The sequence below is a fragment of the Mytilus trossulus genome, chromosome 12 (genome assembly GCF_036588685.1).
Source record: "Mytilus trossulus isolate FHL-02 chromosome 12, PNRI_Mtr1.1.1.hap1, whole genome shotgun sequence".
Taxonomy (NCBI): domain Eukaryota; kingdom Metazoa; phylum Mollusca; class Bivalvia; order Mytilida; family Mytilidae; genus Mytilus; species Mytilus trossulus.
In genome coordinates, this window is record NC_086384.1 from 4,590,922 (window position 1) to 4,606,182 (window position 15,261).

Here is a 15,261-nt window from a genome sequence, read left to right on the forward strand (position 1 = left end):
AATCGCGATCTGAATTGCTTTTGATTTATGATTGATCAATCTTTTTCAACATACAGGGACACTTTATTTCAATACGTAAAAAGGAAAGAAGATATCTTATTTAGTTTAAAAGATATCTTATTTAGTTAATAAGATATATTATTAAGCTTATAAGAAACTATATAAAGATATATTATATAGTTTATAGTTTATACAGTTGTTGGTGTGGGACTGGATTATGTTTGTTTGGTAATACCAAGTGCTTTCTCATTTTAGCGTTTGGAAAGACAATCGAGATTTTCTTATCAAATTATCAGGATATCTCTATTAATTTATCAGATATCTCTATTAATTTATGAAACATCTTATTTAATTTTAAAGATATCTGATTTAACTTTTTAAGATATCTTGAAAGTGAATAATTATTAAAAAAAAACGGCTTGCCATATTCTTGTCAATTACTTGTGCTAGGTTATTATCATCCAGAATATCAAGCAGTTGTTGGTGTAGTGCTGAAACAGGTTTGTTTTGGTAATACCAAGTTTTTTCCAGTTTTTTCCAGTTTAGCGTTTGGAATGACAATCGAGAGTTTATATTGCAGATATGACCCAGATATAGACACGCGCATGTCATGTAGGTCTGATTAGTCATTTCTAAATTGCATTGATAATTTGATGGTATTTGAATTGGATTGAGTTCTAGATTGTATAACAGCTCCGTATACTTATTGACTCTCTGACGTCCATTACTTGTTTACTAGTATAAATCACATTTTAATATATTTGTTTTATTAATGCATTGATACATTGAAATTCTGACGTATATCCGACTTTTCTTTTCATTCGTTATAACCTTTCGTTAATGTATTTCCTTTTTATTTTTATTAGTGTTTGTCAATCATTTAAATATGATCTCTAATTTAAACAATATTGTTACATTGTATTGTTATACTAAGTAATTATGATTGAAACAAATTAAAAGGTGATAAGGTTATAATTTAGAACAGCATATTTATAAGAACATGTTAGGTGGTTCCTGCTCATTACAAAGACTTTAATCTACGTACTAGTTACTTGTTTGTGATTTACTAATTTACTGACATGGATATTATTATATCTATCAGATTTTTGTTTCTATGTTTCATAATGTTATATGACGTTCAATGTCAGAGTAAATCAGATATAAAACAGTTATATAGTGATGTGTTTTCAAATTACCAAAAATCAATTGTACCAAATTCTGATTTTTCTTCACCTCTAAATATTACTGTGAGTTTATTTTTGATCACCATAACTCGATTTCAAGAGGTTGACCAGACGCTTGATCTAGCAGCTGGAATAGGAGCGAGTTGGAAAGATGAGGACTTATCGTGGAATTCGTCATTATATGGTAATGCAGAAAACATAGTGGTACCTTTGACCGATGTTTGGACCCCAAAGTTTTTACTCGTAAACTCAGTTGCAACATATGAACCGTTAGGTGGAGACAACGCTAATTTTGCGACACTCAAAAGCACTGGTGAGGTGTCCATATTTGTTGGCGACGTATTGTCATCTAAGTGTACAACAAATATATATAAGTTTCCGTTTGATTCTCAGACGTGTTATCTGAGATTCAATGTGTTGAGTATGACATCAGAAACAGTAACATTGAATCCAGCTTTTAATCCTATTGTATTATCCTTTTTCACACCAAATTCGGACTGGTCATTACAATCATATAAAGGTGAAACGTCAATTTGGAATGGATATTCTATATTTACCTTGACACTAACAATACAACGTTCGCCTTTATATTACACAGTATTAGTGTGTGTTCCTACTATATTGTTTGGATTACTCAATCCAATGGTGTTTTTACTGCCGGTAGAATCTGGAGAACGAATAGGACTTTCAATAACTATATTACTGTCTTATGCAATATTTTTGTCCATGGTACAAACGGCTATACCAGCAACGTCCAATCCAATGAGTCTTCTCTTAATCATAATGATTGTTACTATATCATTAAGTGGAATCATTCTGGCTTTAACAATTTACATATCTTTGCTTTATCATAGAGATCCAAAAACTAAAATGAACTTTTTCTGGAGGTATATTGGAACAAGAAATAATACATTAACAGGCGTGCAGCCATTTACAAACGATTGTAAAGGAGAGAATATGAAATCGTGGACAGAGACAAGTCCATCTTGGAAGGATGTATGCGAGGGATTTGACAATATTGTGATGGTTATATCATACTGTATCCTATTCATTATCAACTGTGCATATTTTATAGCTGTATTGAGTTGATATCATTTCAATAAGGTTATATCATACTCTGTCTTATTCCTTATCTAATGTGCATATTTTGTAGCTGTATTGAGGGGATATCATTTCAATAAGGCTATGTCATAATGTGTCTTATTCATTATCGACTTTGCATATTTCATAGCTGTATTGAGGTGATATCATTTCAAAAGACATTTGCGGAAACCTTCATACACCTATAATTAGGATTATAATTTCACTTACAGGTAACATTCAAATCTTGGGCTCTCTCAAAGTTTTAAAAAAAGTCGTCGAACCAAAAAAATGTAACGATAGCAATGTTTTTCTGTAGTTGAACAACGATTTTTCTCTAATATATTTGCAGCAATATGTTTACATTAATTAGTGTATACAGTGTTATCCAGGTTGAAAATGCTGTAATTGTAGATGAAGTATGATAGAATGAACTAACACTAATTTAAAAAAAAAATTTACAATGAGACACACAAAATATCGTAATTGTCGTTGCAGTAGCTAGATTGGGACAATTGCCAAAAACTCAGCAATACTGTGTGTTAGGACAGTTGAATCAACCATAATGCATGTGAGAATGTTCATCCAAAGACATACTTAGGGGATATCATTTCAAAGAGTTAATGTCATAATGTGTCTTATTCATTATCAACTGTGCATATATTACAGCTGTGTGTTTCTTATTCATGATCGACTGCATATTTTATAGCTGTATTGAGGGGATATCATTTCAATAAGGTTTTATCCTTTTATGTCTTCATGATTTATTGTCAACTGTGCATATTTCAAAAATAAATTATTGTGATATAATTTCAATAAATATTTCCTTTAGTTCGTGTTTTTTTTCTCTTGAGTGTTCTCTTTCATACCCCACCAGAAACTTGTAGTGTTATGGATATATACTGTGGTTGCAAGTTAACCACTTTCCCAGAATGAAAATACAAAGTCCAATGTAGTTTGAAGAGTTATATTAATCATGAAGATGGAATTTATTGAAAATTAGATAAATAAAGTTATTAATTAGAGGGATTATATATGTATAATTACTCTGAATATCTACCAACAATGTAAAATATTCAAATTTGCGGATCCAAATTTTTGTTGTTCCCTCGTCGGGATTCGAACTCCAATGACAACACCGTCAACATTGTGTTCAGCGCTCGAGACCACGCGACTAAATAGACTGAACTTAGATATTACGTTATAACTTTATATTCTTCTAACAAGAATAAATGAATTTACCATAGCTACATAAAACAATGAAGGATGTATATAAGTACAGAGCCAAGTCACGTGCAACAAAGAAATATAAAAGGAATACATACACAGCGAATTAGCAAAATAAAAGACAAGAATACAAAAATGTACCATAGCACAACAACTCAATGACGGAATGTATAAGAACAGAACCAAGTCACATATAACAAAGACACACAAAAAGGCACATTAGCGAGAATGAAAGATAAGAATACAAAACAAATTGACATAGAACAATAACTCAATGACGTGAAATACAGACACAAATAAATATCACCAAAACAAACTAAACAATAAAAGTAATATTAATATAGACAAATAAAAGAATACTATAATACGTTATTAAGATAATAAACAACGTCAGTACCCATAATCTATACTTCAAGACCACCGTATATTATTTGTGAAGTTGATACGGACTATTTCTCAACAAGTCTAGTACCTTCCATAAACAAGTCTAGTACCTTCCATAAACTATTTTTGAAAAAGGACGAAACGTTCTTTGCCATACACGGGTTCATTAATTTCTAAAATCTGAGCAACAGCTGCAAGCTCTTGAATACCGAATAATTTGAGAAATATATATTCCATACGCAGGTCAACTTGGTATATTTCAACTCAAACTGGAAATTTCAAAATCCAAATCGTCTAGTTTGTTATATATTGTGCAACGTATACATCGAATTGCACCCATTAAATCGATTAAATGTTCAAATGAGCTTCGAGGTCGAAAAGAGATTTTGAATATAATCTACAGATTCGTTGCCCAAGTCTGAATCAAATAAATTTTCTCCTAACAAAACGTTTTTTTAAATAATGTTGCCGTCTTCAGATAAAAATTCAGTCACACTGAAACTGTATGGCTTGTTTATGGTGTATACATGGTGGATTAAAGCTAGTGTTTTAGCTAGCTAAACCTCTCACTTGTATGACACTCACATCAAATACCAGTATATTTTGACACCGATGTGAGAACAAAACAAACAGACACAATAGCTACAGCAGTCAACATTGTGTTGTAATAGTTAAAAAAATTGTAAGGGTTCCGCGGAACCCAGTGTCTCGCCTATTTTTGCTGTAAATCGCAGGCTCAACAAAAATGAGGAAAACAATCAATAAAAATATTCCTCTTGTTACTATTTTATGATTGCAAGAAAATCTAAGTCCATTTAAAAGTAAATAACAGAAAAAAACAGAGTAATCTTTTTACAAACTTTACTTCTGGATACAATCTTATGATCATAAATAAGCTTCTGTCCAAGTTTGGTACAAACCCAAGATAGTTTAAGAAAGTTATTAAAATTTTAAAAACTTTAACCACAGAGTGAATGTAATGGTTCCCCGCAGAAAAACTAAGTCCATTTAAAAGTAAAATATGGAAAAAATGGATTTATTTATTTACAAAATTTACTTCTGGATACTATCTTATGATCACAAACAAGCTTCTGTCCAAGTTTGGTACAAACCCAGGATAGTTTAAGAAAGTTATTAAAATTCTAAAAACTTTAACCACAGAGTGAATGAAATGTTTCCCCGCAGAAAAAAACTAAGTCCATTTATAGTAAAATACGGAAAAATGGAATTTTATTTTTACAAAATTTACTTCTGGATACTATCTTATGATCATAAACAAGCTTCTTTCCAAGTTTGGTACAAACCCAGGATAGTTGGAGAAAGTTATTAAAATTCTAAAAACTTTAACCGCAGAGTGAATGTTTTGTTTCCCCGCAGAAAAAAACTAAGTCCATTTATAGTAAAATACGGAAAAAATGGAATTTTATTTTTATAAAATTTACTTCTGGATACAATCTTATGATCATAAATAAGCTTCTGTCCAAGTTTGGTACAAACCCAGGATAGTTTAAGAAAGTTATTAAAATTTTAAAAACTTTAACCACAGAGTGAATGTTTTGTTTCCCCGCAGAAAAAAACTAAGTCCATTTATAGTAAAATACGGAAAAAATGGAATTTTATTTTTACAAAATTTACTTCTGGATACTATCTTATGATCATAAATAAGCTTCTGTCCAAGTTTGGTAGAAACCCAGTATAGTTTAAGAAAGATATTCAAATTTCAAAAACTTTAATCACAGAGTGAATACTTGTTGACGCCGCCGACGACGGAATGTAGGATCGCTTAGTCTCGCTTTTTCGACTAAAGTCGAAGGCTCGACAAAAACACATAATGAATATATATCTGTTTTATATTTGTTACTAACGTTGGCAACTAATCGGATTGTTGTATTGTTTTCACTTTTGTCAACTATGCAATAAATTCGGAAAGCACAAATATGTAACAAGTACTTAGATTAAAGCAAGAACCACATGTTCTGAAAAATATCCTGTTCTTTATTGTGACCTTATAATCCGTTAATTTGTTTTAATCACACCTACTAATTGCTACCATGATTGTTTAAATTAGAGATTATATTTTAGTCATTAACAAACAATAGAAAAGGAAATACATTAACGAAACATACTGACGAATTAAAGGGAAATACGGATGTACATCAGTGCACGTAATTCATAATCGAATTTCTTTCAATCAAGGAACACCTCCCTTCAAAAAGAATAAATGGCAATACACAATAATATAAGATACGACGGTCATCAATCAAAAAGGTCCAGCACCTCAAAGATTAATATACTTTCTACATGTAATATAATTAAAACAATAAATTTTTTCGACAGTCACAAATTAAAATATTCTTTCAATACATATTCAAATGTTTCTGAGACCATGTGTTCCCATCATGCCGATGCAAGCTACCTTAATAATACTGTTATCATTTAGAAGTTAGATTTTCTAAGTCATCTACATTAGCTAGTAAAGAATAGCGCTTAAATTGCAAATTATATAGCAATTGTCTACAAAGAGGTTCAAAAAAATTATTAGTTTTCTCAAAACCAGTTTTGATTACATCAATGTCCACATAACATTACGGATTGAAAATCAGTTGAAGATCAGCTGGATATGATGTTGAATCTAAAGCTAGAAACAAACTTCCATTGTTTAAAAATTTTTGACATGAGTGGGTTTCTTGTTTCTTTCTATTTTTTTACATAATTGGATGAAGTGTTTGACTGTTTTATCCGCTTAACTGATGTTTCTTTGAAAATGAGGTTGTGTGGGTTTGAAGGATATATTTCCCAGTTTTAAGAAATACAGGAATTTTATTGGTGTCCCTGAGATCACCCCATGTTTTTGGGAGGTTCGTGTTGCTGCTGAATCACTATTTCTTACATTTTACCTATTGTGAGTATTGTGTTCACGCATCGCTGTCAATATAATCACTGGGGTAAGGCTGATGACCGTAACTGCATTCACAGTCATCCAAAGATGTCGGAAGAAAAAGTAGGTCAGTATCTGTATTGTCTGTTAAAGTGTTCCTATTATCATTTTCCATACAAATCATACATTTCAACGATGTAAATTCATAAAAGATTCACACGGAAATCACTAATTACTACCGAGAAATGAACATGAAACAGGAATTTCGATTTGAAAAAATCGCTCAGATGACCGTAAATCACAATCGAGATGACCGTAACAGAATCAGCGATTCATAACAAGGGTGACCGTAATTGGTTTTACCGTAATTTGTAAATGATGACCGTAACTTTTAAAAGATGACCGTCATTTCTAAGAAATATTCGTATTTATATAACTACCTTTCTGTATCCAATGAAGTTAATCGTGTTGGTATAAACGTATTAATATGAGAGTATTATCCTATAAGTAGAAGAAACTAAGACGTGCTTCAAATGCATAGTTCCCTATATGTATCTTTTTTACAGTACAGGGTTGAATTTTTAAAATGAATTTGCAACAAGACATGCACATGAACAAATGGGAAAACCATGCAACAAAAGCGCGATAAAATAACACCTTACAAGTATAATGAAAACTAGAGGCTCTAAAGAGCATGTGTCGCTCTTTTATGTGAATTAAACAAAGGAAGCAGACAGTTCATGACAAAATTGTGTTTAGGTGATTGTGATGTGTTTGTACATCTTACTTTACTGAACATTCTTGCTGCTTACAATTATCTCTATCTATAATGAACTTGTCTGTGTAGTTTCAGTGGAAAATGTTAGTAAAAATTTAAAAATTTTATGAAAATTGTTAAAAATTGATTATATAGGACAATAACTTCTTAGGGGGTCAATTGACCATTTTGGTCATTTTGACTTATTTTTTAGTCTTAAATTGCTGTACATTATTTGCGTTTACTTTGGTCATTTTGACTTATTTTTTAGTCTTAAATTGCTGTACATTATTTGTGTTTACAGTTTATCTCCATCTATAATAATATTCAAGATAATAACCAAAAACAGTAAAATTTCCTTAAAATTACCAATTTAGGGGCAGCAACCCCACAATGGGTTGTCTGATTCATCTGAAAATTTCAGGGTAGACAGATCTTCACCTGATAAACAATTTAACCCCTTGTCAGATTTGCTCTAAATGCTTTGGTTTTTGAGTTATAAGCCAAAAACTGCATTTTACCCCTATGTTCTATTTTTAACCATGGCGGCCATCTTGGTTGGTTGGCCGGGTAAAAAACACAAATTTTAAACAAGAAACATCAATGATGATTGTGGCCAAGTTTGGTTTAATTTGGCCCAGTAGTTTCAGAGAAGAAGATTTTTGTAAAAGTTAACTAAGTTGTACGAAAAATGGTTTAAAACTGACTATAAAGGGCACTAACTCCTAAAGGGATCAATTGACCATTTTGGTCATGTTGACTTATTTGTAAATCTTACTTTGCTGAACATTATTGCTGTTTACAGTTTATCTCCATCTATAATAATATTCAAGATAATAACCAAAAACAGTAAAATTTCCTTAAAATTACCAATTTAAGGGAAGCAACCCAACAATGGGTTGTCTGATTCATCTGAAAATTTCAGGGCAGATAGATCTTGACCTGATAAACAATTTAACACCCTGTCAGATTTGCTCTTAATGCTTTGGTTTTTGAGGTATAAGCCAAAAACTGCATTTTACCACTATGTTCTATTTTTAGCCATGGCGGCCATCTTGGTTGGTTGGCCGGGTCAAAAAACACACATTTTAAACTAGATACATCAATGATGAGTGTGGCCAAGTTTGGTTTAATTTGGCCCAGTAGTTTCAGAGGAGAAGATTTTTGTAAAAGTTAACGACGGACGACAGACGACCGACGCCAAGTGATGAGAAAAGCTCACTTGGCCCTTCGGGCCCGGTGAGCTTAAAATGCGATGCAAAGCCTCCAACTACAAGACAAAAGATTTTTTAAATTTCTGGGATGATAAATACACATTTTTAGAAATGCCAATGCATTAACACCCATTCATATTATATCGTCTTCCATTTTGTCGTGCAGATAAAATAACAGAAAATATTTTGAAAATATCATACGACTAAACTAGTGATGGTGATCTGCAACAAAGTAGATCCTTAAAATAGTCTTGGACGAATAGCGTATCACAAAGGGAAACGTTGTCAATTTGTATATATATACAGAAATGTTATTCATACAGTCAGGATTCTACTTCGTGAAAAATTATCTCCCCATTACGCCAGGCAGTTCATTTTCACAATCGTAGAAATGGAAGCCATTGTAGGGATGACGCGCTGCCAATTTTGCTTTTGAAAACCGATAAATTTATCCACATAGCACCATTGCGATCCTTATATGTCAGTTGTATTTTAAAAGATAAATGTATCTACTAGCTAATGAGCATCAGTAAATGATAACTATTTTTCAATTTTTTGTGAAATTTCTTTATCATTTAGAAACATAATCTGATTAAATATTTCATGAAAGGGCAGACTAAAAATGTTCAGTGGTTGAAGATAATAATTCCTAGTTATCACACACACAAAATTTTTTTTTTCTTTTTCGAAGATATGCATTTTCATCATCCAAATTAAAATAAAATAGAGAATGGAAATGTGGAATGTGTCAAAGAGACAATAACCCGACCAAATAAAAAACAACAACAGAAGGTCACCAACAGGTCTTCAAAGTAGCGAGAAATTCCCGCACCCGGAGGCGTCCTTCAGTTGGCCCCTAAACAAATATATACTTGTTCAGTGATAATGAACGCCATACTAATTTCCAAATTGTACACAAGAAACTAAAATTAAAATAAAACAAGACTAACAAAGGCCAGAGGCTCCTGACTTGGGACAGGCGCAAAAATGCGGCGGGGTTAAACATGTTTGTGAGATCTCAACCCTCCCCCTTTACCTCTAAAAGACTGTCGTAAAGTACTTTTAGAAATCAAATAGCTATTTGAACACACCTACTCTGTTTTTGTGATTCATTAGATAGGTATTTTACTTGACCCATATATTTCATCTTTTCGTACAGTCCTTTTTTACGTTATAAAGTAAACCTGTAGCTTTGATATATAATCAAAGCGCTGTAAGCACTGAAGGCAGTTAACCAAAAACCAAGGCAAACATAATTATGCAAACTGTGGCAATGTTGCTTCAACTTTTTTTTTAAATATTTAAAAGAGCAAACATTAAACATTCATATACAATTGCGCATTTATGTTCATTTAATGAATTAAACATTAAGGCAAATAATAAATATTTTATCAAGGTTTTCAATAGCAACGCACATGACCACGAATGGTCATGAGTCTTTCATGAGTCAGCAGTGGTACAAATTTGCAATGATTGCAGTTCTTCTAGTTTTATTGTTCGTATTAGTTGACTGTTAGTAGTTCAAGTTGACTTTAGTACGAGCTTGTAAAAGTATGAATGGACTTGCTTCCCTGAAAAGAAAACTGAGTTTGTGTTTTACAGTACAAAAGTTATGAAACACAAATCAGACAAATGTTTACTACTACAGGGATCATTGGTGAGGTCTGACTGACCTGTCCATAGTAAATGTAAATGACTCCCACCTTCACCCCAATTCCATGATTTCTAAGTTTGGAATACAATGACAGGTGTTAGGGTCTAGCAAAGTGATATGCATGTGTGTCGCCTATTCAATCTTTTTGAAATGAAAAACAGGAATGAATATTGTTTAGGCGTTGGTATCTAAATCTTTTTTCAAGTTCCCAAAACACACACACAAGAGGGTATGGGGTGACTTGAGGGACTACCCCTATTTTTCATTTGATTTTTTATATTGTCAAATACATGAATATATATGGTTTATGGGTGGGGATCTCGACCGTTATCAAGTTTTTGTTAACAGGAGGGGTGGGGACCCCAGTACTGACTTCCTCTATATTTCATTTGATTTGTTATATTGTCCAATACATGAATATATATGATTGAGAGGTGGGAATCTCATGTTTCTAAGTATCAAACAGGAGTGGTTAGGGTGACCCTAAGGACTCTCCCTATATTTCATTTGATTAGTTCTCATACATGAATATATATGGTTTAATTTAAAGGTGGTGATCTCGACTGTTTCCAATTTTATCAATCAGATGACTACAGGGACTCCCCTATATTTCATTTTATTTAGAGTTGGGGATCCCAACTGTTTCAAAGTTCTTATTATATAAAACATGAGGGGTAGGGTGACCACAGGGACTTCCCCTATATTTCATTTGATTTGTTATATAGTCTTATACATAAGAATATATGGAATTTTTCCAATTTCTCACTCATGAAGGTGTACAGTGACCATAGGGACCCCCTTATAATTTATTTGATTTGTAATATTGTCCCATACATAAATATATATTGTTTAAGATTGTGGATCTCGACCGTTATAAATTCTAAATCAGAAAGGGGTAGAGTGGCCCCACGAATTCCACCTATATTTCATATGATTTGTTATATTGTCCCATACATGAATATATATTGTTTAGGGGTGGGGATCTTGACCGTTACCGTGGCAAGTTTTAGTCATTTTGGTTTCTTGTGGATAGTTGTCTCATCGCCAATCATACCACATCAGAGATGATCTTTTGTTTACATAAGAAACTTCCAGCTATTTAAACTGACCTATCAAAATTGAGAGGAAAAAAATACCCCTTGAAATTGCATTAATGTGTTTAACTTGAAATGCATTTGACATGCATTACCAACATTTATCACTGATAAAAAAAATTATACTGTTACCAGGAACATATATATATTGTTTGATAAACTGTTCCCAGCTGTCACTTGTATTAGATTTTGACATTAAAATTGGTGTACAAAATATTTTCCGCTTTTTCTTTCTTTTAAACAATTTTGGTTTTCAATTCTAGTGTTTTTATTTATTTACCATGCATAGCTGTATTTTGTCACCTGTCTGGATTTTTTTAGGTTGATAGCCCAAAACCCGGGATTTCCCTTATCCCCTTTCGGAATCGGTTCCGATATTGTAATCTCGCGACAGCCATTTTGTTTACAATGTTGTTTTTGACAGAAAGTGGGATACGATTTTACTCGGATTTACACATTATTTATCGGCGATTTTCTGTATAAAGCTAGCGGTTGAACAAATTGAACATCGCTGTCATGAATAGTAATGATGAAAATAAGTTTGAGATCGTTTTTTAGGAAACTTTTGGGAAAATGTTTGCAAAGTTATGTTTTTATTTTCTTTCAAGGTCCGTTGGGCGTAGCTAGTTATAAAGTAGAAAGTCCGACTGCAAAAGAGGAAGGTCACAGACCCCGGACCACCGCTAATTTGAACCCCTGCGTCCGAATTAAAAAGATACGAAAATTTCGTCTTCTAATTCAAAATTGCCGCCAACAGCGTGATCAGTTGGGGCGCAGCTAGTAATAAAGTGGAAAGTCCGACTGCAAAAGAGGAAGGTCACAGACCTCGGACTACCGCTAATTTGAACCCCTGAGTCCAAATTAAAAAGATACGAAAATTTCGTCTTCTAATTCAAAATTGCCGCCAACAGCGTGATCAGTTGAACTTGTATACGTAGTTGACTACGTATTGACGACAAACAATATTATTCCTACGAGTTTTGCAATTTGGGAGATCTTAACTACTTGTCTAGAGATTTTCGGTGATTAAATATTTCATACATTTGTTCTTTGACATCTTAGCCAAAAGCTCAGGGGATAATAAACTACATAAGGATTCCTAATGTGCTCTACTTCCTATGTGCAACTTCAAAACTTTTGGGAAAATCGACGATCATTTAAGGTTTTTCTGGTGATATTTTTTGTAATCCAGAATGAAAAGTATGAAAAAACTGTCCAATAAGTTATAAATAATATAGTAGACAGCTAGATAATATGTATGGCACGTATTTCAGCATTTATTGGGTAGCACACAAATCCAGAGTGCTCGCATAAGGCAGCTTAACTGCCTAAAACTTATAGAATCAGAAGCGAGATGATATATTAAATACTCTTGCTTTGTACGTTTTTGGTTTGTTACCCCGATTTTGTTTTTTGTCCATGGATTTATGAGTTTTGAACAGCGGTATACTACTGTTGCCTTTATTTATTTAAGGACAAAATATACAAATCAAACACGACCTTAAATAAAAGGTACACTCGATTTTCTCTTTTCGATACAATTGTTACCTATTTTGGGGAATTTTTCTTGATTCAGATAATGGAAGGGCAGACAAGAAAAATTCTGAACTATTAGATTGATATGTTCTCCGTCCGGGTTAAAAAAATCGAAGGTTATGCATTTTCTACATCCAACTTATAGTACCCATGTCGTCAACTTGATATCTTATTGTTCTGCATTACTATGTAATGCTAGAAGATGAATTGAAAAATTATGCAAATGAACACTTCCTAATTGAGAAGAAAATTGTTTCTGATAGCTTTAAAAAAAAGTTGTTACTATAGTAATGATTACAGTAAACATTTATCGCCTTCTCTAACAAAGAGCTACGAATCTTTTGTTTTATTTCAACTGGGTTTCCACCTGCATATATCAAGACAAATTAAGAATTTTATCAGCTTCCTCTTGAACCATACACATTGGCTCGATTACCGAATATTCATACACGTATATATTATTAATGTTTTTTATGCTCCGTTTATGAACATTATGTTTTTCTGGTCTATGCGTGCGTCCGTTTATCTGTTTGTCCAGCTTCAGGTTAAATCAACTTGAAACTTATTACGTTTTCCCTATGGTATGATTTTTTAAAATTCTCATCATGAATCTTATCAGTTTTATCCCATTTTAACGGTCCACTAAACATAGAAAATGATAGTGTAGATGAGGCATCTGTGAACTAGGGCCACATTAATGTTTCTTCAAATTTTCATTGTATCGCTGTCAATTTGTATTAAAATTTTAACGTCGTTATCAATCAATATTTCATTGTTTACGCGAAATATGCAATTTACTATCATTGTCATGAACCCAAAATACGGCCAATTGTTTAAAAAAAGAAATGTATGAAACATATTTATATCCGTTAACCGAGCCGAGCCCCTATTGAAATCGACAAACTCAACAAAAAGCTTTGGACACAAGTACGGATATTTCTTAGAATTGACAGTTGTCCTTTATAAATTACAGTCAGCCTTTACAAATTACGATCATCCTTTACAAGTTACGGTCATCTTTTTACCAATCACGGTCATCTTGAAAATATTTTGATTATGAATTACGGTCATCTTAACGATTTTTTCAAATCGAATTTCCCGTTTCATGCACATTTCCCAGTAGTACTTTGTGCTTTCCGAGTAATTCTTTTATGAATTTACGTCGTTTCAATGTATGATTTGTAAATAAAATGATATAGAAACACTTTAACAGACAAAACAGAAACTGACCTAATTTTTCATCTTGGGATGACTGTGAATGCAGTTACAGTCATCAGCTTAATCTCCAGTGATAAGGGAATTTGATGAGACTGCCATACAGGTGAGAGGTTTGTCTGGCTTTAAAACCAGGTTAAATTCATCATGATGTCTATTCATTTGATGTGTTTCGGCTTTTGACTTTGCCATTTGTTTAAGGACTTTCCCTTTTGAATTTTCCTCGGAGTTCAGTATTGTTGCGATTTTACTTTTTAGATTTGCACTGACCAAAATTGCTAAAGGATTTACCAATGCAATGTGTATCTATGTTCAATGTATTTAAATGTAGAATACCCTTTAGATTCATCAGTAGTTTATGAAGTCCAATAAGCGTAAATTTTGGATTTAACTAACTGTGTCCATTGAAGTTTTGAAGGACTGTTCAGATAATCATAATAGTCAGTTATTCAATATTTTTAGCATATATTTCCTTAATTTCAATAAACTAACTGTGGCTATTGTGGGATTTTATCTGTAGTTGTCTTTCTGCTAGCTGCCATTATTTTTATAAATTCTACCAAATCACATAGTTCATTAATTCATCAACTATATTAACCTGTGACTTACATTATAAAACAAGGAATGGAAGACAGCAAGTCATGTTCACATCAGTCATTTATAGAATGAATATCAATAAAAATACAAATCAAATATCACAAATAATTCATATATCGTTTGAATAATTGTAATGATAAATCAGACAGATATGATGTGCAGGGTTCATATATATCAAGGCAACAGTAGTATACAATTGTTCAAAAGTCATATATCGATTGAGAGAAAACAACTCTGGGTTACTACAATGGAGGAAAAAAACAAAACAGAAACACTGAAAAAAACACTCCAACATACATAGAAACGAATTATTTGATAACAACTACCATATCCCTGACTTTCCAAACTTGCTGCTTTATGACCATGTTAAAATTTATCTGTAACTTTTCATGATGAAACTTTATACCAATTATCAAATCCGTATCTTCAAGCATGACGAAA

General features: G+C 32.4%; 1 protein-coding gene across 1 annotated transcript; it reads left to right on the forward strand.

The window, feature by feature from the left end:
- The first annotated feature begins 1,124 nt into the window (after window positions 1-1,124).
- Window positions 1,125-2,273, forward strand: LOC134693588 (acetylcholine receptor subunit alpha-1-B-like). Its single transcript, XM_063554430.1, has one exon. It carries the CDS (start codon window positions 1,125-1,127, stop codon window positions 2,271-2,273), a length of 1,149 nt encoding a protein of 382 aa, XP_063410500.1.
- The last annotated feature ends 12,988 nt before the right edge of the window (window positions 2,274-15,261 follow it).